Below are 26,010 nucleotides of genomic sequence, written 5' to 3' on the forward strand. Positions count from 1 at the left end.
ATCTTCTTATGTAATGGCAGTGCGGTTAGCTGGAAGAATTTCAAGCAGCCGATCATTGCAGATTCGACCATGGAAGCTGAGTACATCACCATCTCTAAAACTGCTAAGGTAGCCTTTTAGTTCAAAAAATTTATTGCGGAGCTGGATGTGATGCCATCAGATACCATTACACTGCACTGTGATAACAATGGCGCCATAGCCCTTACTAAGGAGTTCAGGTCTCATCAGAAGTCCAAGCATATAGAGTGACGGTTTCACATTATACGCAAATACCTCGAGAAGAAGTTCATCGAGGTGCAAAGAGTCGACTCCACACAAAACATGACAGATCCGCTGACCAAGCCTCTCAGCTAGCAGAAGATCGAAGCTCACCTTGAGAAAATCGATCTTAGATATATGGCCAATTGGCTTTAGGTCAAGTGGGAGTTTGTTAGATTTGTGCCCTAGAGTCAATAATTGGTTGACACATTATGTAATTCTAGGACTTAATTTTGTACTTATAATATTTTTATCAATAAATTTTTTTTTCATTTCAATCATATTTATGCATCCAGAATTTATCCTAGAAATTAACAAAGATGATTTTTTTATATTCTTAAAGTGTTGAGAATTTGAGACATACATTAATTAGTGGTTAATTTCTAAATGCTCCCGATCAAAAGATCGTCACAGAGGACAGTGATCAATTTATTTGAGATCGATGTACAGTTCACCTTCATTATGGACAGATGAGTTTTGAATCTACAGTGAAGGACACTGGGGTGAGGGTGTGGGTGGTTGTTAGAAAATAACTTGTACTGAGCATGACCAACATGAAAAACTACATGGATGTCTACTCACTCATCAGTGATCTTCTCGATGCTACAGTGGTATGAATGATCCTTTGACCTACAGTATCATTGGCTATTCGCAGTGAGGCTATTGAGTTTGACCGCATATTTTTTTGGCCTCTAGCTATTCAGATCCTTACTGTGTATGTTGGCTTCAATAGGTTCAGATTTGCTGTTTGGAGTAGAATGCACCTAGATGAAATATATCAATCTTGGTAGAAAAAGAGAAGTTCTATGTGATTTAGAAGATTGGGTTCAGAAAGTTTTTGGCCAAAGTAAGTGTGAATGTTGAAAAAAAAATTTTACGGGATTCACAAATAAATTTGAGTCGAGCTAATCTTGCATATGACTGACAACGAGGTCTGACGAGTTCTCTATGACCTCCGTCAAGTTGGGACTCATGATAGAAGGACTGAATCATACGATAACTGCACCTAGGAGTTCATACTTTCATTCTACTAGATTGCCATTGCATACTGCTAGGTGTCACTGGTAGATTGTGGGACTCATCAGGCATCATCTTGATATTCGATAATCCTCGAAGGATAGAATTGAAAATATTTCAATCCATTGAAAAGAGTTTCGATAATATTATGATGGAGATCACAATATATCTCATTATTAGATAGAATGAAATCTATGGGGTCATTCATTAAGAGATTTAATCTTGAATTTGTCAATTGGGCTTATAAAGGTTAATTGGATTAGGATTTATTGAAATCTTATTAGATTTAAGAAAATCATGCTAGTACATGATTAAACCTAATTTTTTTCGAGACTTTGATTAGATCAAGTCCATTACCTTGAACCTAATCTAAATCCATTTAGGTTTAATTGGACGCCTAATTGTGAACCCAAGAGGATTGAATTTAGTCAATGAGTTGGCTAAATTATTTTCTCATTATCTTCTCATTATCTTCTCATTATTTCTTAGTGTTGTGTGGAATTATTAGAAAGATGGGTGGTGCCTTCCTCCATTTTTGGCAGGATCAAGGGGCGTCAACCCTTGGATAATGTTAGAGGGGCTCGCCCCCTCTTGTGGATGGGCATGAAAGGGGAGAGAGAGAGGGGCCATGCCCCCTCTCTTGAGCAAAGAAATCCTAAGGGGGCGCCAATGCCCCACCTACTTGCCTTATATTCCATGGGGCGCCCACTCAGATTGCCTTATCTGACTGGGACGCCCCATATGCTTACCAAAAAGAGTTGATGTCCTACCAATTAAGTCTGATTTTATTAAAAAAAATAGATTAAAATGATAAAATTTTTTATGAGATAAGGATGTACCTTTTTAAGTTAATTGGTTCTTGATTTAGATTAAGGAAAGGCCTATATAAAGAGAAGATCTTCTAGGATTTCATAAGTTAGCTGTTTTTTATTAAAAACTTGATTTCTCTCTCTCTCTCTCTCCTCTCTCCATGCCACACCCTCCCTCTTCTCTTTCCAACATCCAAAAGTTGGGCGTCCCACTTTTCTACATGCCAAAAGTTGAGTCTTCTTCTTCTACAGCAAGGAACGAGGAGAAAAGCTGCAGATTCAAAGGTTGATTTTGCAGTGAAGATTAAAGAGTTGATTAAGATTCTAAAGCACTGAGATCCTACTTGGAGAAGAAGGATCTATGAAGAGAAGAAAGATTCAAAGTTGATCCCGATGGATATCTGTAGAGGTCGGATACATGTGCGGCTTGAGAACCTTCGAATCTTAGATCATCGTTGCAGTGAGTCCTACTTATACAAAGATATTAAGATTTGATCTTATATTTAATTTTATTTTCATATTATATGCATGTCTTTACTTCTGGATTTGGGTAGGATTAGATATGATCTAATGCATATGAGGTTAAAGGATTTAATCCGATTATTTTTCATTGTATTTGTAAATATTTTTGAAACCTATACATGCACTCTATCTGATTTTCTAACATAAAGATGTAGGGGTTTGATTATCAAAGAATCCCTATAAATTTAATTTTTATTCTAAAATAAAATATCTACTTATATGACTACTGTCTAACACCAATTATCTCCTACCAATCTATGTCCTGATTTGGGACCATCCATCAAGCTAATAAATTATGTACCATTAGAGTCATGCTCAATCAGTTGGATCTTCTATTATATCTCTATTTGGTCTATTTGTATTGGCATACCGTCGTTCTGCATATTCGATCTATTGTGGAATATTCTCGATTTAGATTGTTATGGAAATATCTTTGATCGGTTCCTATACAATATTAATTCAGTCTCAACTCCTGGGATGTCAAAGATATCTATTCTCATTTTACCATGCTATTAATTTCGGTATATGTATCCCATGTGCAACTCAAGCAAAGATGCGCTGTAAACAGCTATAAAAATCCAAGATGAAACGTTCCAGCGTGCCAGGGCAGGCCCACTCTAAATAGGAACAAGCTCCCTGTGATACAGCTCAAGCCCCAGATGAAGGTGATTAATTATCGCCCATTGGCACCCATGCAGACAGTTTTTCTATACGTACAATCTCAAGGAGCTTTTGATATAAGATGATCATCCCAAAATTAAGAATGATATAAATCAAATTGTTAGAGTTACTATATTTGATTACATCATGATGATTTTATATGATAATAATCTTAAATCATCCACACTTTTTAAATCATTGTTTAATCTAGTAATGAGATATCCATTTTTGAGATTGGATCTTCAAGATCACTCGACAACGGTGATCTTAAGCTAAAATTTAAAAATAAAAATATCCATTCGGATAATATATTTATATATTAGTATTAAAAATAATATATTTAAAAATAAATAATGATATTAATTTTATAAAATAATTAATTTATCTTTATATGATTAATAATTTGTAGGACTAATAAATATATTTTTATGAAATATATTAATAATCAATATATTAATATTTATCATAATATATTTTATATGATTAATAAAATATTTTTATAAAATATATTAGGGATAATTTTGGTATTAAATAGCCACTGATATTAAATTTTTATAAAATATTAAATAAGTTACTCGTGAATACATAAAAATATTTAATTAGTAGAACATGATATATTAAATATGATTATCTTAGATTATTAAGAATCAAATTAATTCAGGATAAAGACCATCAATTATTTTAAATTACCATGCTGATTCCATTGGGATCCCCGCCCTGCTAACTTTTACGCTTCCAAGCCTAATTTTGGAAATCAAACCTACTGGAACACCACAAACGAACTGTGATTTATGACCAGCAGCCGTAAATCGAGTTAAGGACAGCAGTGGATGGTGTCAAGACCGTAGGCGGGTCAATCGTTGGAGTCCCGACTCGAAGAGATCCCAGTTTCCCGACTGTATTATTTTGTCGGGAGAATCCAATTATTTGATAGGAGAGATAGCGAAGCTGACTCAGCAAAGTCCAATTATTAGGGGAGGGTGGACCCGCGAAGAGCCCCAAGGGAATCCGGAACAGCCACCACCCACCCGCTCATTTCCCACCTCGTGTCATACATGGGACCCACGAGAGCGACACCGAACGGGACGGCCACAAGACTGGTTTAATTCTATCGATACCGGAGCAAAGAAGGACCTCCGGAAATAGTTAACGTCCATCTGATCCCTCGTGGTCTGTGAACCTCCAACCGCCCACATGCTGAGGCCAAATTCGTTTGGGACGCAGACAAGTGAGTCAGAGACTCGTGGGGCCCATATCACGAATGACACCATCCTCGATTCTTGGTGTGTTTGGATGGGTTCATCTTGTGGTTCTCGTTTCAGGTGCAGGAAGTGTAAACTGAAAATATAATTAGCTGTCAGATGAGGCACAAGGACAGCCTTGCACGTCTGTCTTCGCCCGCCTTCTCCTCAGCCAATGGCAGGCCTTGGAGTCGAATTGATAACGCCGTTATTGTGTTGCGGTGATCTACCTGTTACCGTTATCACATCGCGAGGTCGGAAACCACAGTCTGTAACGGCTTTCCAAGTTTTCCGATTAAGTTAGTATTACCAGGCAAACGTCTCCATAACGCCGTTATTCAAGCAGCTACGCTTCCCTCCCTCCTTCCGCCCCTCCCCGGGGATTCCATTCCCACTCCTCTCCACAGCAGCACTTCCTCTCTCTCTCTCTCTCGCATGGCGACCATGGCTCACAGAGCGGAGTCGAACGAAGAGGAGGAGCAGAGGGAGGCAATGAGGGAGCCTCTTTTGGAGCATCTCCACTCCATCAATCTCCGCCGCCACGCCCCCAACAGCACCTCCCAAGTGGCCATCATTGGCTCCAACCTATGCCCCATCGAGAGCCTCGACTACGAGTACTACTACTTCTTTCCTTTCCTCTGCTTCTTTAATCTCTCCGTCCTCTCTGTTCTGGGGAATGATGTTTTGACATAAAAATTGAATCTTTATGAGATTAGGATGATCGAGAATGACCTCTTCAACCAAGATTGGAGAAGCCGCGGGCGGGCCGCCATCCTCCAGTACATCTCCCTCAAGTGGACACTCTGTTTTCTCGTCGGTATCCTCGCCGGCGCCGTCGGTTTCTTCAACAACCTCGCCATCGAGAACCTTGCAGGCATCAAGTTCGTCGCCTTCTCCAAACTGATGCTGGCCAACAAGTAAGCCGATTGGAGGAAAAAAAAAAAGTTCGGTTTTTTCTGATTCTGTTCGAATGGGCATTTAATCGGTTTCGCGGTATTTCTTCTATTGGATGATGGTGGGATGTAGGTATTGGCTGGCGTTCGGGATGTTTGCTGCTTCGAATTTGGCTCTTTTATTGTCTGCATCGACGATTACGTCGTACATTTCGACGGCTGCCGCGGGATCGGGAATACCGGAGGTGAAAGCTTACTTGAATGGTGTGGATGCTCCTGATATCTTCTCTCTGCGTACCCTCGTCGTCAAGGTGAGACTTAATTTTATGCTTACTGGTTTAGAGTTTTGATAATATATAAAAAAGAACAGAGCAGAAGGAGTTACGAATTAAGTTTGATGGGAATATCACAAAATGCTTCCTTTACCTCGCAGCATATAGTTTGGACCATCTTCAATGTTGTTTGTTGTAGTAACAGTTAGACTGAATTAGATTTTGGTAATTTTGACTTTCTTTTGACATGGAATAAAGCAGAAAAGGCAAAAGGAATGCCAATCTAATTCTCTTGATGTTCTTTTTAAGGTTCCGTTGTTTTAGTTTTTCTATCAATATCAAAACCAAGAAACATAAGCCCAATCGTAATGTTAATTCATACATATATCTTTATTCAAACATGAGCATCTTGCTGGATAAATTCAAATTTTAATAATCTTTCAAATAATTTTCTAGATTTTTAATAATTTTAAAGAATTTTTGGTCATTGTTTGCCGTCAGGAAAAATACTGTATTTAACCAGAAAAGCTCAAATATTAAAGCATGGGGGATGTATACTTCAGACCCTTAATAGGTTTATTTTAGACCCTTAATAGGTTGACTCACCAATGGCTCGTCGTTGGCAGCCCAAAATGGTTGTCTCCAAGACAATGAGGCTGTCTTCTACTAGAAACTAAAAACTTCTCTAAGTGTGATTCCCTGGATCCCATTCCTGTGAAGCTTCCCTTTCTTCCATTTTCATAACTTTATTCTGGGCAATTAAGTCTTTTCCACCTTCACATACTCATGATGCTGCATTCGGAGGCTATCCAGATGGAGCTGGGATCTATTGTACCTTGGGAGCATCCTTGGTGATCATCTTCATGAGAGGGATAATCTTCCTCTTAGGACAGTATCTAGCATGACTCCTATCAATACATGTCTATTATTCTTTCCAGTTTTTAGATTTTCAAGAATTTCAAAAGATTTTAACTGTTAATGGGCTACCAGCCAGTAGAGTTCCTTAAAGGGTTCGCTCGTCAGACTTACCGTTGGAAGCCCATAATGGCTATTTCCGAGATATAACCACTCAGCTCTAATAAGAGTTTTGATGGGCTTGTATCCTATTAATCATTATGGTCTTAATCCTGAGTGGCAGATTATTGGATCTATGCATCTATAAATGGAGCCCATTTCTTAGAGTTCCAACATACCAGAAAGACCAAAATCTTCTCTGAGTGGTGTTCCCTTGCAAATTTGCCATCCTTTGAAGCTTCTCTTTCTTTTCCCTTTTTTTTTTCTTCCTTTTATATATAGTTTTTCCATTATTTTACAATCCAATAAATGCCATTTTCATAAGTTTATTTCAGGCAATTGAAGGAGTCATAGGGTTTCTACCTCCATGTGCTCATCTATGCTCGAAAGCTATTCAGACAGAACCAGGATCATTTGTTCCTTGGGAGCATTTTTGCCGTGCATGAGAGGAGTGATTTGCTTTTAGGACAGTGCCTTGCATACCTCTAGTCTAGGAGTAAATATTCATTACAACGGTTATCAGCACACACTCATTCCAACCCAACATTTTATTTTGGCTTGCACTCTTATTTGGCTCTTTTCTATGTTTAGCAAGTCAACACATATTCATATTTGGCTGGCACTCCTATTTGGTCTTTCTCCTTGTTTAGCTATTCTATATTTGGTTTCTCTTTACTTAGTATGTAATCGAGATATTCCTTCTTCTTGTAATTGCTACAATAGCTAGACCTTGTAATCTATATATACTCCTATTGGAGAACAATGAAATGTAAGAATCAGAAATTATCCTCAATAAAGATATTACCTTCTTTATGGTATCAGAGCCTTGAAACTCCAACGAGCATCTCTTCTTCTTCCTCCTTCTGTGCTCTCTCATGGCCACCAGTTCATCTATCTCCACCTCCTCCAATCCCTCTTCTCCTCCTCCACCCAACACAACGACCCCTCTCACCTTTCCATCGGCACAGTATTTTCTATCTATCAAATTAAATGCATCCAATTTTTTGATCTGGAGAAAGCAAATTACTCCCTTCTTAAAGGGTCAAGGCCTGTTTGGGTTCCTTGATGGCTCTCACCCACAGCCCACCGATCCGATTGTCGCTACTGCTTGGCAACAACAAGATGCCCAACTCGTAAGCCTTCTTGTTGCTTCATTATCTGAAGATTTGGTTCCTCTTCTTCTTGACAAAGAGACTAGTTTTGAGTGCTGGATCACTCTTCATGAAGCCTTTGGTTCAGCATCTCCTACCAGGCTCATGTCTCTGCATCTAGAGTTGCAGAATCTACGTCAAAAACCAGATGAGACCGTCACCTCTCTGCTCCGACGTGCCAAAGCTGTGGCTGATGAACTTGCTGCCTCTGGTAATGCCCTCAAGCCAACCGAATTTAATCTTCATATATTGCGTGCTCTATGTGATGATCTACAAGATGCGGTCTCTGGCGTTCTCAACCGACACACCCCTCCGACATACACTGAACTTCATGGGCTGTTACTTAGCCATGAAAGCATGCGGGCATTTAGAAAATTAACTGTTGCTGATGCCACTCCTACCAATCCTACCGTCAATACTGCTCAACGGTTCATCCATTCTTCTAATGACCCTAGGCTCTCTATTGGCCGTGGCTTTACTCGAGGTCGTGGAGGACGTGGCAAGTTTGGTCGAGGTCGTGGTCGTTTTGGTCCACCTGGTGGCCGTGGTTCTCAATGGTGTTCGTTTTGCAATCGTAACAACCACTCTAATGCCACCTGCTTCTATCGCCCTCAGCAACCATATCCATACTTTTTCTCTCCACAACCCAATGCCAATTTCTCATATTCACTATATCCAAATTCAAATCCATCTCAACGTCACCCTAATCCACCACTTCTCCCTACCCCTCACCCCTCCACTGCCCTCACTTGGTACCCAGATACAGGAGCATCTCACCATATCACTCCTGACATTCATTCTATGTCCTCCTATGATGAGTACACTGGTCCTGATCAGGTGCATGTAGGCAATGGTAAGGGATTACATATATCACATATTGGTCATGGTTCTTTTTCCTCTCCCTACTCTTCTCTTTCTTTTCAGTTATCTAACATCTTAAACGTTCCTTTTATTTCTAAAAATTTACTTTCCGTACAACAGTTTGCAAAAGACAACAATGTCTTTTTTGAATTTCACCCCTCTCATTTTCTTGTGAAGGATCGAACTACCAAGACCATAGTGTTATCCGGTTCGAGTAAAGGAGGATTATACACTCTCCATTCCAGTCCTTCTCCGTTGTCTGCATCTGTTCACGTAGCCGAGAGCACCACTCTTGATGGCTGGCACAACCGTTTGGGCCATCCCCATTATCGCTTGCTTCACTCCATGGTGAAGACCAATAATCTACCCTGCAAGTCTGTACATCTTCATCCCCTTTGTCCCTCATGTCAATTAGGCAAGTCTAGTAAGTTGCATTTACCTCCGTCCCATCGTCGCAGTCAGTTTCCATTAGATCTTATTTATAGTGATGTTTGGGGTCCTTCCCCTACTCCATCTTTGTTAGGACACCGCTACTACATAATTTTTGTTGATGATCAAAGTAAATATATTTGGTTTTATCCATTAATGCGCAAATCTGATGTATTCTCTACTTTCTTACAATTTCAAGCCTTGGTTGAACGGCATTTCTCTCGTACTATTAAATCAATCCAAACTGACTAAGGAGAAGAATTTCGCTCTCTTCCTCAATTTTTTCGTAAAATTGGCATTACCCATCGTGTTGCTGCTCCTCACACCCACGAGCAACAAGGGACTGTCGAACGTCGTCACCGTCATATTATGGAAACCGGTCTATCCCTTCTTGCTCATGGATCCGTGCCCATGTCATACTGGCACTATGCCTTTGAAACGGCTGTTTTTCTCATTAATAGGATGCCATCTAAAGTCTCTAGTGATGTGTCCCCCTTCGAACTCATTCACAACAAACCACCATCCTATGCCTTCCTACGAATTTTTGGGTGTCTTTGCTATCCTCTTCTTCGTCCTTACACTCGGCATAAAATGGAGTATCGGTCTCAACCGTGTGTGTTTCTCGACTATAGTCCCTCTCATAGTGCCTATCGATGTCTCGATTTAAAAACAAATCGTACATATATCGCTAGGCACGTTCGCTTCGACGAATCTACCTTTTCTTTTCAATCTCAGTCTTCATTAACTTGTCCACCACCATCATCTCCCTCTTCCCCACCTTGGGGCGTTACATTACTTCAACCTCTACAAGAGGCCACCCCACTACCATCCGTTCCTCCACCGATTCCACATTCTCCTTTGCATCGTCTGTCCAACTCATCACCGGCTGCATCCCCCTCATCAGCAAAACCTTCCCTTCCTACGCCTTCCCCTACAACTAGCTCTCAGCAAGACAAAACCTCCCCTGACCCACCTGCCCAACCCACCCGTACACATTCCATGGTACTTCGACCCCGTTCCAACCAGCAATCCGCCCTCACCACCACTATCCTCACCATAGAACCTACTTGCTTTACTCAAGCCTCTAAACACTCTGAGTGGCGTGCTGCAATGACCGAAGAATTTAATGCCTTAATTCGCAATGGTACGTGGTCTCTTGTTCCACGTTCATCTCATCAAAAGAATTTGGTCGGGTGTAAATGGGTGTACAGGATCAAGAGAAAAGCTGATGGGTCTCTCGAGCGTTACAAAGCGCGTCTAGTTGCTAAAGGATTCCATCAGCAACTTGGCCTCGACTACAACGAGACATTCAGTCCGGTTATCAAACCTACCACCATTCGGTCTATTCTAAGTATTGCAATCTCTCAAGGTTGGTCCATCCGGCAATTAGATGTTGATAATGCCTTTTTACATGGCAACCTAACAGAAGAAGTCTACATGTCCCAACCGCCAGGGTTTGAGGACCGCGACCATCCAGATTATGTCTGTCATCTCCACAAATCTTTATATGGGTTAAAACAAGCACCCCGTGCCTGGTTTCACCGTCCCTCCCAGTTTCTTCTCCGACTAGGGTTTGTTGCCAGCAAAACTGATCCTTCATTATTTATTTTAAGGATGAGGTCTCATGTCCTCTATGTGCTCATCTATGTTGATGATATTTTGGTAACCAGCAATGACTCCAGTCAGATCTCTCTTCTCCTTCAACAACTTGCTAAAGAATTTTCTATTAAGGATCTTGATGATCTCCATTTTTTCTTAGGAATTGAGGTTGCTCGGAACTCTACTGGATTATTATTATCTCAAAATCGCTACATTAAAGATCTTCTTTTAAAGACAGGCATGGTTGATTGTAAACCTATTCAGACCCCAATGACCATGACAAAAGATTCTGATTCAGAGGGTGCTCCCCATCCGGACTCCACACAGTATCGCTCCATTGTTGGGGCTCTTCAGTATGTTACATTGACACGTCCGGATATTTTCTTTTCAGTGAATAAAGTATGTCAGTTTATGCAGTCTCCTAATACTGATCACTGGATTATGGTCAAACACATCTTACGGTACCTTCAAGCTACAGCTGATCATGGGTTACACATTCGCCGATCCACCTCTCGCTCTCTCCAAGCTTTCTCGAATGCAGATTGGGCGGGTAGTGGGACTGATAGGCGTTCCACTGGGGGCTATGCAATCTTTCTCGGTCCCAACCTCATTTCTTGGGCATCTCGTAAACAGAAAACAGTTGCCCGCTCGTCCACAGAGTCTGAATATAAAGCCTTAGCAGATGCATCAGCTGAACTTATCTGGCTTGAGTCATTGTTTCAGAAACTTGGCCATCCCTTACATGGTCCTCCGATTCTATGGTGTGACAATATTGGGGCCACTTATCTGTCGGCCAATCCTGTTTTCCATGCTCGCACGAAGCATGTCGAAATTGATTTTCATTTCGTTCGTGAACGTGTTGCAAGACATCAACTATCTGTTCAGTTCATCTCCACCCAAGATCAGCTTGCCGATATTCTCACCAAGCCCTTGGGTACTTCCCGTTTTAGGTTCCTAAGGGACAAGCTAAAGATTCGTGCTCCCGATTCTTCATCTTAAGGGGGTGTATCAGCACACACTCATTCCAACCCAACATTCTATTTTGGCTTGCACTCTTATTTGGCTCTTTTCTATGTTTAGCAAGTCAACACATATTCATATTTGGCTGGCACTCCTATTTGGTCTTTCTCCTTGTTTAGCTATTCTACATTTGGTTTCTCTTTACTTAGTATATAATCGAGATATTCCTTCTTCTTGTAATTGCTACAATAGCTAGACCTTGTAATCTATATATATTCCTATTGGAGAACAATAAAATGTAAGAATCAGAAATTATCCTCAATAAAGATATTACCTTCTTTAACATTGATACCACATCAAACTTGTAACAAGCCAATCAAAAGTCAGGAATTGGTGGGGCAGTGTGGGGTATCATTACGGGCATCGGTAAAATACACGGCAATCGATGAAATGCAAGCATTCTTATTGAGTAGTGATAAATTTGACGTGGTATCACCGTTGCAACGAATATTTACTCCTAGCCTTGGCATGTCCACTATTGACCATTGTTTCTAGTTTTTAGATTTTCAAGAATTTTATGATATTTTATATTAATTTTTAAACCATGATTTTCTAAAAATTCTTCAAATTTGTAATTAATCTCCAACATATTTGTCATTCATTGCAATGCATGCCTATATTGTCCTAAAACATTAACACATCAGTGATTTGTTTTCATCCTCAATCTTCTTGTGTTTTGTTTCCATCCTTGATCACTTAGCTTGGTAGAATCTGCACAGTATTTACATGCTTCAAGAGAAGCACTCCCTATGATCCAAGTCATGATATTCTTAAAGAGATCATGATATATGTTTCCTAGTATGAGGGTAAATTAAAATGTTTCCTATGGATAAATCAGTTGCCTCATCCATGTTCTGGTTTGTACAACAGATTCTAGGTTGCATTACTGCTGTATCATCATCCCTCCATGTGGGAAAGGCAGGCCCCATGGTACACACGGGTGCATGCATTGCAGCTTTACTTGGACATGGTGGGTCTCGTAAGTACCACATGACATGCAAATGGCTGCGGTACTTCAAAAACGATAGAGATAGACGCGACCTTGTAACCTGTGGTGCTGCTGCTGGAGTTGCTGCTGCTTTCCGTGCCCCTGTTGGTGGTGTTCTCTTTGCTCTTGAATCACTGTCATCATGGTATAGACTAAGTTGCTTTAACTGCATTTCCTTCTCCAATTATTTGTCTTCTTTCTGATTCTATATCAATTTCTTACTATTCTCCGCTAGATGAACCAAGAGTTAGGACCATATTATACCAGGCTGGGCATACCATACAGTACTGATACCAGACCAATATGCAGTCATATACTGTACCACTACTCGGAATGCCTCACCATCTCGTACCATACCATGTATGAACACTGGATGATACCAATACAAGGCTCGGTACCGAGACAACAAATGTTGAGATGAACCACTTCTAATAGTTTAGGTTCTAGTGAAGTCATAGGTAAATTGGAGCAAGTTTGAGATCATCACTAAACACTTTATCCTAGCAGGTCTTCAATCATGACTACATACATCTTGCTTGTTGACCAAACAAATCAGTTTTCATCTGATTTTGAGCAACTTAGCTTACACCTGCTCAGATGCATCAGAAGATATTTAAAGTCTCTCTTTGGTCCGGCAAATTGAATGCTTTTTAATATGGTTGGTTTTGTAATCTGAGGTTCTTTTTTAACTGTTTATCTTTTTCCATGCTACTTGCTCTCGCAGGTGGAGAAGTGCCTTAATCTGGAGAGCATTCTTCACAACTGCAGTAGTTGCTGTAGTGCTTCAGGCACTAATTAGCATTTGTAATAGTGGAAAGTGTGGCTTGTTTGGCAAGGGGGGCTAATAATGTTTGATGTTACTTCAGATGGTATTACCTATCACCTCGTGGACTTACCTCCAGTGATCCTTCTTGGTGTTATTGGAGGAATACTGGGAAGTCTCTACAACTTCCTGATGTTGAAAGTTCTTCGAATATATAGTCTTGTTAATGAGTAAGTTTTGCTTTAAACTTATATTCCTTTCTTTCATTATTCTAGTCTGTCCGCACCTACAACCCTTTTTCTATTTGTTAATTCACTTAGCCACTCTTGATTTTAGTCATTGGAGAAATGGAAGGTTTTCATGTTGATCCGAACATTGTTGTTGTTTTCTTTCTTAGATTTTAACTGTTTTATTGATAATTGAATTATCTCTATGATGTAATCTTTAGAATCCATGCTTGATGCTTCACTTTCATTTATAATCGCTTCCAGTCAAATAATGTGTTGAATTATATTTGCTGCAATCCACTTCAATTTTTTAAATCTATCTTGGCATCCATATTGCATTCTCATTATGAATCATTATTTTTTTTTTCCTTCAGGAAAGGTTCTGTCTACAAGTTGCTTCTTTCTGCCATTTTGTCCATATTCACATCTTGTTGTCTATTTGGGTTACCATGGCTTGCATCTTGCAGGCCTTGCCTTAAGAAAGATTGCTCTTCCATAGGTCACTCCAGCAATTATAAGCAGTTTCAATGCCCTCCCATGCACTACAATGATCTGGCTAGCTTAATTTTTACCACCAACGATGATGCTATCAGAAATCTCTATGCCACTGGCACAAATTATGAGTTGCACCAGACATCAATCTTGTTGTTCTTTGTTGCCTCCTACATTCTTGGCATCTTAAGCTATGGTGTTGTGGCTCCTTTTGGTCTTTTTGTGCCCATTATCTTGACGGGTGCGATCTATGGACGTTTTGTCGGCATGCTGACGGGTTCACACTCAAATCTAGACCACGGCCTCTTTGCTATCCTTGGGTCTGCTTCCTTTTTAGGTGGAACAATGAGGATGACTGTGTCCATGTGTGTTATTCTCCTTGAACTTACCAACAATCTCTTATTGCTTCCTCTGGTTATGTTGGTTCTGCTAATATCCAAAACAGTGGCAGACTCTTTCAATGCCAATATCTATGATCAGATTCTTAAATTGAAGGGGCTTCCTTATCTTGAAGGTCATGCAGAACCTTACATGAGGCAACTCACAGTCAGTGATGTGGTTACCGGTCCTTTGCAAACCTTTAATGGTGTAGAGAGAGTCGGAAACATAGTCCATGTTTTAAAGACTACAGGTCATCATGGTTTCCCTGTGATAGATGAACCTCCATTCTCCTCTACTCCTGTGCTGTTCGGCCTAATCCTTCGGGCACACCTCCTAGTTTTGTTGAAGAAGAAGGATTTTCTGCCAACTCGTTCACGCTCCAATGTTGATGCATCAAAGATGTTTGTGGCTAATGACTTTGCAAAGCGTAGCTCAGGCAAACATGATCGCATTGAGGATATAGAACTGACTGCAGAAGAGATGGAGATGTTCCTTGATTTGCATCCATTTACAAACACATCACCTTATACTGTGGTGGAGACAATGTCATTGGCCAAAGCTCTCATACTGTTCCGAGAAGTTGGCTTAAGGCATCTCCTGGTTGTGCCAAAGTCCTCTCCTGTAAGGAAATCTGTCTTTAATTCTAGCTCTTTATGTTTGTCTACAACTAATATTAGTATCTAAATGACACAGATTGTTTTTGCAGCTTCCACTAGTATCAATTCCTTATCTTGCATTTGATTTTGTGCTTCGATCGTCTGGTTTTCCATCGATGACTGATTGGATTTGCTTCATTTGTGATTTGCTGCAGAGGGCGCCAGTGGTAGGCATACTTACCAGACATGATTTTATGCCTGAGCATATATTGGGATTGCATCCTTACCTGATGCGCAGCAGATGGAAGAGATTACGAATCAGGATGTCGACTTTCAAGAAATATTTCAGGGGTTTTCTGATGTGGGCTTGCACTTAGCATTTGAGATCTACCAGATCTAAGTGAAGAGCAGGCTTCAATTTTTCATATTCTGATGACACAAAGGAGATACAGAATCATATCTATTTTGATTTACATGGCAAGGTCATGTTCAGAAGTGTTTTGCAAATGAGAGCTGCAAATGCTTTAAAAATTCTCCAAAGTCTTTGCCACTGGTGTATGAGTCAAGATTGAACCATTTTCATGTGCCATAAACACAATATAATATGTTTTCATTCAATTTTTTGCATTGAAGCTGTATAATACAATTTGCTCTGCCATATGTTAAATAAGTCAGCATTGCTATTTATTTCAAATAATTGCTCATATATTTGATAGGTTCATCCTTATCTTTCCAAAGTCATAGATACATTTTGATGAACATGAATAACTACTAATAAGAAAAATAACAAGATGGTGACTACTTTTGATATCTATCAGCCTGAAAACATATTAATTCCAAAGGTGAATTGAGGAAGATAACCAAAGATGTTGCCCATCGCCATGGAATAGCATTTCTGACTCTACAACAGAGGCCACTAATTCTAATAGAGCAGTTCTACCTTGCATTGAGGCTGCATAGGCTTACATATGCACGCTTCGAAATGGTACGTCAACACAGTTTCTTTAAAAATTATAATTAATCCAACCCCAAGGAAGAGTATGGGCTTGGTCTAATCATGACAATTTGATTTCTCCATTTATTTTTTTGTTTGAAAGCTTCCTCAAATCCTTTGGTTTTCTAGTCTTTCCCTCGTTCTATCCCCGAACTCACATTCAAATTCCTTTTCAGGAAGATTGTGTCTCAAAAAATTTGCGAGAGAAGGTTTGATCATCTTAACATGAAAGAAAAAACCCAATTCATTTTCCATCCAAAATAAGAAATTTTTGCTTGAATCACGTGTTAGCCTTGGATTACTGCATGTAGGATTTTATTTTATTTTATTTAAACTCGCCTGCCTGATAAGCACCGCGCAAGGTGCAGCTTTTTCTTTTTTTTTTTTTTTGGTAAGAGCGCAAGGTGCGGTTTAATTTGGGTGGTGCAACAATCTTGGCGACTAGCATCTTCACCTGCTACCCTGCATCACACTTAGGCTTTGTGTCAGCGTATGCGTTGCACTTCCATCACTGGCACATGTTCCTTAACACCTGGGAAATCTCTCTCCCCCCCACCCCCACAAAATGGATAGAATATGTGTCAAACAATCAGGGCTAAGACAAAAGTAGTTGGCTATGATCCATGGAGGAAGGAGATTGGCATTAGAACATAATAAAACAGACGATCCAAATCGAACGTCAACCTCTCTGATAATTCTACTTGTCATTGTCTATGTTTTTATCAGGGTATTATCACAGATTCCCTCCAAGCATTATGAGTTGGGAACATGATAAAATTATATGAAAGTATTGTCACAGTGGACAGATACATCTGCAAATCACCTGCATCAAGAGATGGTGATTGTGATCCGGTGTCCAACATTAAGAGATGTTTCTGAGTTCCCGAATCTAAGCATACCATCGGCACCCATTAGCATTATATCTGAATCAGCCTCCATTCAAGGTCACTCAGAATACCACCTAGAGGATTCAGATCTAGTGCAAGGATGACCTAAGCTGTTGAGTTCAAAAATTACAACACAAGCTAAGTGTATTAAAAAACACTGGTTCTGAATAATTTGCATAAACACTTTAGTTGTCCATGTAATACAACAAAGATTTCAACTGCTGAAAATAGCATCAGTGTATTATTTTCTGGTATCTTACTGTCGAGGACCAAAGAAAAAAAATGTGAATGATACCTGGATTGTGGGAGCAACGTGGAAGACTAAAGGCTGAGTAGTGCTTAAAATGACATCCTACTCTGGAATACAGATATAAACAGCTGATTTCCTCTGCAATGCCTTTTACCATCTTATCCTCAGCTCAGCAGAGCTGCTTTACACTCTCCTGAGGCTCTTCCCAAACTCTTTTCTTATCTCCCATAGCTGTTCTCCAACTTCTTTCATGTCCGGTCGATCAGCACGTGTAGGAGCAGCGCACTGGAATGCCAAACTGAGAATCTTTCCAAGCACCTGCTCATCTATAACTTCGTCCAGCAAAGGATCCAAAATGTCCCTCAAATTGCCCTCATTATATTTCTTAAAAGCCTGCCACACCCGGAATCATGGATTTAGACAATACTTATAAATAAAAGAGCATTTCTGAGTAGAAAATATATCTAATTCTTACATGAGACATTTCAACTCATAAGTAAGGTGCTTATGGGTCCTACTTTTTATATCAAGCGGTTCAAGAATAATTGTAGCTACAACGATTGATATTTTCAAAGAGAAAGGAGGCTGATGCTCACCCATCTGACAGTAATTCTTTCATCTGTTTGTCTCCTGAGTTCTACTGGACGCCTTCCAGAGAGAATTTCTATGAGCAATATTCCAAAGGAAAAGACATCACTCTTGGGTGTGAGTTGATAGGTCCTCAGGTACTCCGGGTCAAGGTATCCAGCTGTTCCTTTCACTTTGGTCGATATGTGAGTCTTCTCTGTGTCCGTTGGGCCAGTTCTTGCAAACCCAAAGTCAGACACCTTGGCTCTATAGCTTTCCGTCAGCAGAATGTTAGATGACTTTACATCTCGGTGAATTATGGTCTTTTCTGAAAACCATCACATTCAGCACCACAGGAAAAGTATTAGCAGGTCACATGGAGAAGAGAAGAACAAGCTGCATTGCATCGACATGAAGAAGAAAGATGAAATATTTGATTAAGAGAACTACATTCATCTTTAAGGCATAAATTATAAGCCAAATAGTTATGTGATTTCAGTTACTTGAGGCCCTAACTTGAAGGGTTATTTTGATCTTGTTGCTGATGGCATCTTTTTCCTTTGTCATTTTCTGGAAGAGGAAAATCCTATTTATTTCGCTTCCTTGATTTATATGAATCCCTCTCTGTTTCTATAAGGAAAAGGTAGGTTTAAAGACATAGTACTCGAAGTATGTCTTTGATATATCAATTCATCACATATTAAGCAAGGAAACAACCTGATAACATGAGATGTCCAGACACACACACACACAAAAAAAAAAAAAAGGGGTATGCATGGCAGCCACCATACACAACTACAAGACAAGATTTATACCATGTATCATTGGAGGAGTTGCAACCCAAATTTAAGGATGAATTGTGGAGAAATAATTTATAAAGTATTGGCTTGTTCATCCAAGGTTGTGTTGATACAACTTACAAAGGAAGGCCTGGGTTTGTCCCAGAGAGTCCAGAAAACAGGGAAAGAACTAAGAGTCTAAGACAATATGGATGGGGATGGTCAAAAGGGTTCATAAAAGCTACTGTGACAGGGTATACAAATTTAATATGAGCTATTAACAAAAAATGAATCATGAATTTTCGCAAATGGCTAGGATGGAGCTCCATCATTTTGGTTATGGTTATGATTAAGAAATTCTATCTCGGTACCAGACCTCATACCGGTGAAATCCACTATAATGTCAGGTATGGTACGGTACGCCCGTGTCGGTACATGGCGGTTCGGTCCGGTACAGAATTCCATGGTTATGATTATCACTTTACTAAGAAAATAATAAAGGCAGAGAAAAACAAATGCAGAGAAGGAATGAGAGTGATCTATTCAACTATATGGATATTTGTTTTTCTTGTCGTTTTTGTTGATTCAAATATATTTTACCATCTCTGTCTAGATTCTTTCTAGATCTAACGGAATCTTTTGAGGTCTAATTCCTGATTATGTAAGCTTTATTTATGTATGCAACAGAGCAGGTCTTTATAGCCACCAATTAGCCCTCTAGGTTTCACAACAAGCCCCTTCCCTGCCCAAGTTGCCTAGGCCTGGAAGTTGGCAAAAATAAGACATAGAACATCAGCAAACTTTGATGGATAATGCCTTCACCCATATTGTTGTTCTTTGTTATAGATTTTAATGAACCTCTTGGTCGGTTTTTCTCTCAGGAAATAAGTTGTGGCATTTTCTTAGGGCTTTATAAATAGCCAGAAAAACTTTTCTATGCTAATCATCTATAACTTAAGGGAGCGGAAAATTTAAAATTCTTTCATCTCTTTTGGCATATGAGTACTAATTTGACAGAGAAAGGTCAAAGTTTAGGTACTTTTCAGTCCTCAAAAAAAAAATCTAAATTCTGTTGACAATTTTAAAAAAATTTAAAAATCTTCTGCAAACTTAAATGTGACATCTACTGTTTCTATCAAATCCGAAAAATGAAATTCATTGAACAAGATATAAGAATTTCCACATCACAGATCCTAAATCACTAAGACAGTATGTAATCACACTTCAAAAGGAATAAAATTGGTATTGAAGTCATGTTTTAACTGCTTGCAATCAACAGGTGGCAAAAATCTGAGGATGGCTGTATGTAATGAAATAAAACATTTATTTGCTGGACAAGATGAAAGCTGTGAAGGGAAATTTTCTCAGCCCCACCTGCATATAGATGGAGATAAGTCAAGGCATGAGCAACATCGATAGCTATTTCTAATCGTTGGTTGAAGTCCAGAATCTTTCCATGCTGACCTGCGAAATGAAACAAATGTATTTAGGCTCCATAGAAGGAAATCAATAAAGCATGTAACAGAATATGCAACTTACCATCCAGATGCTCCCTGAGAGTACCATTCGGAACATATTCGGTAATGATAATACGTTCATTTCCTTTGTCAGTGTAACCAAGTAACCTGACTAAGTTTCTATGCTCGATTTTCGCAAGCAGTTCAACCTCATTACTAAATTCATCTCGTAGTGCTGGAATTTCTTCCTGCTCAAAAATCTACCATCAACAGCAAACCACATAATATTTAAGGACAAACAGAAGTTTAATCACACATTCAGTTGTTATATTGTTAAATAAACCTATAGATCAACAGGAGATGAAGAAATATTGTTGCAAATCAGTTTATTTAGCAGTATTCGGCAGTAGATTTAAAAGTTATACAGGTTTGAGCAACTGTGAGCACAAGTTCTCTTGACCATGCATATATTTGTTAATGCATATTATGTGGACATGATGAAATGTATGTCCATTTGGGCCAGGGTGTCTACAACCTAAATGCTTTGTTACCCTGGAGGCTTGGAGCTCCATGCATCTGACTCCACTTTTTGGGTATCCACAAAATTCTCATCTGACTAGTGGGTTCATTCTACTCTCTCATCTGTATTAGTTACAATTTACAAACTTCAAGTCCATCTCATCAGTTTCCTTGTGTTCTTGAACACTGGTGAGATGCATTTCTTTTTTTCTCAGAAAGTGATGCCCAAAATAATCCAAACTTCCAACGAATAGACAAGTGTGTATATACATACATACATACATGCAAACTCTATCCAAGTAAACATTATCTTTTGCCATGTTTTTTTTTCTCAAACATCTATAAACCTATGTAGCCCTTGATAAAACATTCCTGCTTTACTTTATTATGTTCTGGGCAAGATTTAATGAATGCTAAAGGGGGATTCTCTTCAAGTTTTAGCCACTTGGACTAAATTAAATGAAGCTTTACATGTTATCCTTTTTTTGATCCATAAGACCTTGAATTCACCATAACATCATTAAGTTCAAGGTCAAAAAATTGTCTATTATCTCCTTTCCAAGAATCAGCAATCCAGTGATAATTCCTTTCCTAGAGTCATCACATTGCCAAGTCATGGGCTACTGACCATAGTAATTGTTATTAGTTGGATCGACTGACATTGAACTAGATAGCTTAAACACAGAACCTTAGGAAGGCAAAGGCCAATTCCATTACCACTTAAAAATAATGCTGTCATTGGGAATAGTTGAAGAAGCATTATGAATTTCCTACTGCAATAACCTTTCAATCTATTTGGGTAACATGAAAAGCAAAACATTATGGTGACAATACCTTAAGTAATCATTAATATTTACACAGAAAATATTTTTAAGCATCAGGATTCAGGACATTGATACTCAATCAATAGCTTGAAAAAATATTTCATACTACAAAAGCTTTTGCATAGAAATGTTGATGTTTATGAATCATTTGAGGTAAAGTTGCTATTCCATACGACGACAAATATCTCTTTGGACATGTCATTGAGCAAGACAACGACTGCTTGTCATTGACAAGGCCTAAGTGAAGGAAATAAATCAAACTGCAAGAACAGTCAGCTAATAGTATGACCTTAACTACAAGCCAGTTAAGCATATAATACATGTGCAATTCTAAGCATCTGTCGTTCAGCTAAGTCTGTAAAAACACTTAAATAGTTACCTTCTTTGCTCGCTTAATAGCAACAACCTGACCATCTGGCAGCACAGCCTTGTATACAGCTCCAAATCCTCCTTCGCCTAACTTTAATGAAGGAGAGAAGTTCCGAGTAGCTTTGATAATCTGATTGATGCTGAGATGTACAGAACCAATTCTAGTCAATTGTGGAGACAATGAGAATCGAGATGGGCTAGGAGGTACTCTGAGTGGAGTTGCTGGGATTTTTTCAGAGGCTGAGCTTACTTCTACAGATGAAATTGAATCCGCTGCTACAAACAAAATTATTTGGGATACAACTCTAAATGAGTTTGCAAGTGATCAATCCTATTAACATAAGCTGTAGGGCTTAATGCCGATCAGTAAATAAAGTTATCAGCAATATAGAGGTTATGGTATTCCACCAAACTGTAAAAAAAATGTACAAGAGAATAACATATCACGAAAATACCATATTCTATAAAGAAGACATCATTGTTGGACGGACTTACTCGAATTTGTTTAAATTGTCAACTTTCTCCACATATTCAGTTTGCCCTTGTATAATACAAAACAAAATACCAGAGAAAGCATGAATGACTTCATTTGATGACTTGTTAGTAGGGCAAACTTGGAGTGAAAGATGTCTTCTATACATGTCAATGCAAAATCCAGATACATGTTTTTGTATTTTTTGATACAAAATCATAGTATCAGCCATAAAGCATAGATTTTATGAGCCAAAGCAGAGAAAGCATGGTTGATGCAACAAAAATATTAACTTAAGGAACCCACAAAAAGGTCAGAAATGCTAAACAAGGGTGAAAACGCTAGAGAAAGTAAAAGAGGTCATGCTGCAAATAAAGATGAAAGCTATAAAATATACAAATGAATATGTTCTTCATGTACTATTCACAAATTCAAATCCACAAAATTAACTTTCTCAGATTTTCATTGAAATAACTTGTTGAGAACCTGTTGCAGAAAATCTGTCATACTTTTCACCAAAGGCAATGTTGCCTTCACCCTCACTGATATTGCTGTTGGGATAATTGATCCTCCACACATAATTGCATTCAGGCCATGATACCATTTGTTCTACATTCAAGTATTCGTAAACCCTATCCCTGGATAAATCTCTCTTTGCAGATCAAGTTAAACTACAGGCGTAAATAGTGGACAATATATAGAATGATATAAATAATAGCAAAATAAAAGATAATTTGGTTCAACCAAGATCCATGCACCAATCGGGAATTGAGAGGATTTCCAATTTTGTACTGTATCAACAAAAGTTACAGTGTGAAATAGATATTTGAATAACATAAACAAGAAATTTCACCAGAATTTTGGGCTTTCCTTTTCCAAGCTTCAAGAGGACTTTCATATATAGCATAGCCCAAGAGAATTGCGCTATGTATGCAACATAAAATTAGAAGAATCCCACAAGAAAACCCAATAGTGGACTGCAGAAACATAAATGGTAAAGAGATCAAAATCGAAGTTGAATCTCTCTCTCTCTCTCTCTCTCTCTCTCTCTCTCACTAGAAAGAGTAAGAAGATGGATCATAACTCATACTGGCCTTATTCTTCTCAAAAAACAAATAAATAATAAAAACAAACTCATACTAGCTTTATGATGGAAGGTCACTACATAAGGCATATGATCCGGTATTAGTTAATTTCCATCTCATGCAAGCACATATTCTGTTTTTCCTTTCATACCTTTCTTTATATATAGAAGGAACATTCCAAAATATATGGATAAAACTCATATGAATAATGAATATACTATGGATCAGTTCAATTACCAATTTCAGATAAGTTGCAATGAGAACAATATGCACGCCAACAAGAAGATAAAACTACCATAAGCTTAGCAGATTTGCTACTAGAAAGAAGCACTTTCCAACAAAAGAACTTGACCACATATGTTAGGAAAGCCGACGGTGTTAAATGGCAAAATCCTATTTGACTTACTTGAATTCAGATGTCTGTCTAGAACATTATTTTCTATTGCTTCTCTTCTCTTTGCATGAAAGCATGGGCACATAAAAGCACAACAAAGAAGGAACATTCCTGGTACAGCCAGAGGAAAATTGTCCGAAGCTGAAAAATACTTCAGATCTAGCTCATTTTCCAGTGACTGACTCTTGCTGCTCAACTGCTCAAACTTGGAAGCATTTGCTGATGACTGCAGCAAAATTTTTCTCCCTGCCTTTCGAAGTAAGTCCACTGTAATATGCAACAACAGAAGAAGCAATCGTCATACATACTCAGGTCAACTGGTTTCTATAAGACTAGAAGATAACCAAAATAAATTAAAATGTAATAAGAAACCCTTATGAAAAGACTCAATCTTGATGATCAACAAATTTAGGTGAAGTTGACAAAAAAGAAAAGGAACAGAAACATTATTTACACAATTAGCTAGAGAAAAAGATATCCTAGGCAATATAGTCTAACACAAGAAAATTATAACTTTTTCCAACCAAATCACATATTGAATCCAAATACTCAGGTTTTATGGCTTCTCATCCATTTCCAATGGCATGGACTTTATTGACATAGACAATTCAGAATATGACCAACAAAATAAGATACATTATAAAGCAGTAAGAATAATCATAGGATACCAATGTACCAATTATCCATTTGACAAGAATTTACCAGCAGTAGGATTGCAGTTCACATCAACTGGTACAGTGAAGTCCTGATTACAGTACTCCTCACCAATTCTTCTCCATGATTCCACCCGGGAGTCACACAACAAGCACCCACTCTTGAAGTAGGATTCCAGTACTTCACATATGAAAACAGGGTCCACCATCCTCTGCAGATTAATCGAAAGGTAATAACCATCCGATGACTTCGAATAGGCAACATGATCCAATCCACAAACCGCCGAAAGGGTCGGCGGCGATCCACAAAGCGAAGACCAAGGCAGTTGCACCAGGATCAACAGAGGCAGAATAAAACGAGCCATCTATTCAGAAATTTGAACGCAGAAACCTCCAAAAGCTCTCATTCTTTGGCCTGGAATGAGAAGATTGGAAGAATCCCACTTCACCGAGAACCAAGAAAAGACAAACAAAAAAGTGAACAATTTGCTCTTCAGATCTTTCTGCAAATCCTTCAAAACTAACGCCTTTGGGCGATAGTGCCAGGATCAAACTACTTACAATAAAAAGACCCTCCTTTTCCCATATTTTGACAAATTTCAGCACAGAAACCTCCCAAAAATCCAATTCTGAGACCTAATTAAACTCGCCCCATCCAAAAATTGGCACGATAGATAAACTCCATACACAAATACCGAAAAAAATCAGGAAAAAATCAAAAGATTGGAGAGTAACACGCTTTTAGGGCTCATCCTAGAAGGACTCAAAAAGGACAGAGAGGGCACTTTCACTCTTGGGTATCATGGAACCTGGAAACCGGCGGCTGACCGGTACGACCGACCAAGGAGTAAGGAGACGCGGCCCCGGTCCAAGAACGCGTGGAGATGACCTGGTAGAGGTAATAGAGCAGGGGGTGTGACGTTAACATCGCCTGACCAACGTGGACCATGGGACGTAGCCCAGCTGGGAACGGCAGAGAGACTTGACCGCTGCTGTGGAAGGGCCCCCCGTTACTCGCACTTCCATTCTAGCTTCGCTGTCACGACGTGAACGGTGCCAAGGTGGTACGGCAAACAGGTTATTCACCCGGACGAATGCAGGCAGGTGGCAAATTTTACGAAAATACGTGGACAAGAGGTGTGTCCGTGTCAGCACCAGGAGGGGAGTCGAGAGAGCACATTGTACCGGTGCAGATAAGAGATTGGACGATTGGCGCTAATTACGGCAATCAAGCCTGTATTGGTTTTACTGGGGGGTCGTTGTTTGACTTCCAATGTGACGTTGCGTTACGTGCCAGCCTACTCACAACTGGAGACCTTCGGAGTCGGGATCAGGGTCCGTTTGAGTGGATGCGTCAAATTATAGAATATTCTATGATTCATAAAAATAATTTATTAAAAAAATAATTTTTAATTATATTTATTTGAAGATAATTTATAAAAAATTTGATAAAATTTATAAATATATTTTTTTGATAAAAAATAAATTTTTAATATTAAAATAATATTATTATTTTCAATTAATTTTCATATAATGAGTATAATCACATAATCCTTTACATAATATC

At 39.0% G+C, this 26,010-nt stretch overlaps 2 protein-coding genes across 5 annotated transcripts; one reads left to right on the forward strand and one right to left on the reverse strand.

Annotated features, from left to right (window-relative positions):
- Window positions 1-3,975: 3,975 nt before the first annotated feature.
- Window positions 3,976-15,914, forward strand: LOC105050121 (putative chloride channel-like protein CLC-g). The gene is given in 8 exon segments (XM_010930009.4): window positions 3,976-5,121; window positions 5,224-5,424; window positions 5,534-5,711; window positions 12,617-12,879; window positions 13,459-13,574; window positions 13,577-13,727; window positions 14,099-15,218; window positions 15,409-15,914. Coding segments are annotated over 8 exon segments (2,370 nt in total). The 5' UTR covers window positions 3,976-4,942; the 3' UTR covers window positions 15,571-15,914.
- Window positions 15,915-17,221: 1,307 nt separating this feature from the next.
- Window positions 17,222-25,251, reverse strand: LOC105050122 (calmodulin-binding receptor-like cytoplasmic kinase 3). 4 transcript variants are annotated; one of them, XM_010930012.4, is made up of 7 exons: window positions 24,493-25,251; window positions 23,803-24,057; window positions 21,850-22,115; window positions 20,210-20,387; window positions 20,045-20,134; window positions 17,921-18,219; window positions 17,222-17,717 (listed from the first exon to the last, which is right to left on the reverse strand). In XM_010930012.4, the coding sequence occupies exons 1-7, from the start codon at window positions 24,806-24,808 to the stop codon at window positions 17,508-17,510; spliced, it is 1,614 nt and encodes a 537-aa protein (XP_010928314.1). In that variant the 5' UTR covers window positions 24,809-25,251; the 3' UTR covers window positions 17,222-17,507. The 4 variants fall into 4 exon arrangements, with proteins under 4 accessions (XP_010928314.1, XP_010928315.1, XP_010928316.1 ...); XM_010930013.4 differs by having other exon boundaries at window positions 21,850-22,112; window positions 24,493-25,250; XM_010930014.4 differs by having other exon boundaries at window positions 20,210-20,375; window positions 24,493-25,247.
- Window positions 25,252-26,010: the final 759 nt, after the last annotated feature.

The sequence above is a fragment of the Elaeis guineensis genome, chromosome 8, assembly GCF_000442705.2.
Source record: "Elaeis guineensis isolate ETL-2024a chromosome 8, EG11, whole genome shotgun sequence".
NCBI classification, from domain to species: Eukaryota; Viridiplantae; Streptophyta; class Magnoliopsida; order Arecales; family Arecaceae; genus Elaeis; species Elaeis guineensis.

What these genes read in the sequence shown, in the direction of transcription:
- LOC105050122 (XM_010930012.4), bottom strand. Translation starts at nt 24,808, where the DNA reads ATGGCTCGTTTTATTCTGCCTCTGTTGATCCTGGTGCAACTGCCTTGG. An exon ending in AGACAGACATCTGAATTCAA is followed by an intron (nt 22,116 to 23,802) that starts GTAAGTCAAATA and finishes TTTTGTTTGTAG; the next exon opens with CAGCGGATTCAATTTCATCT. An exon ending in CTATTAAGCGAGCAAAGAAG is followed by an intron (nt 20,388 to 21,849) that starts GTAACTATTTAA and finishes TGTTGATGGTAG; the next exon opens with ATTTTTGAGCAGGAAGAAAT.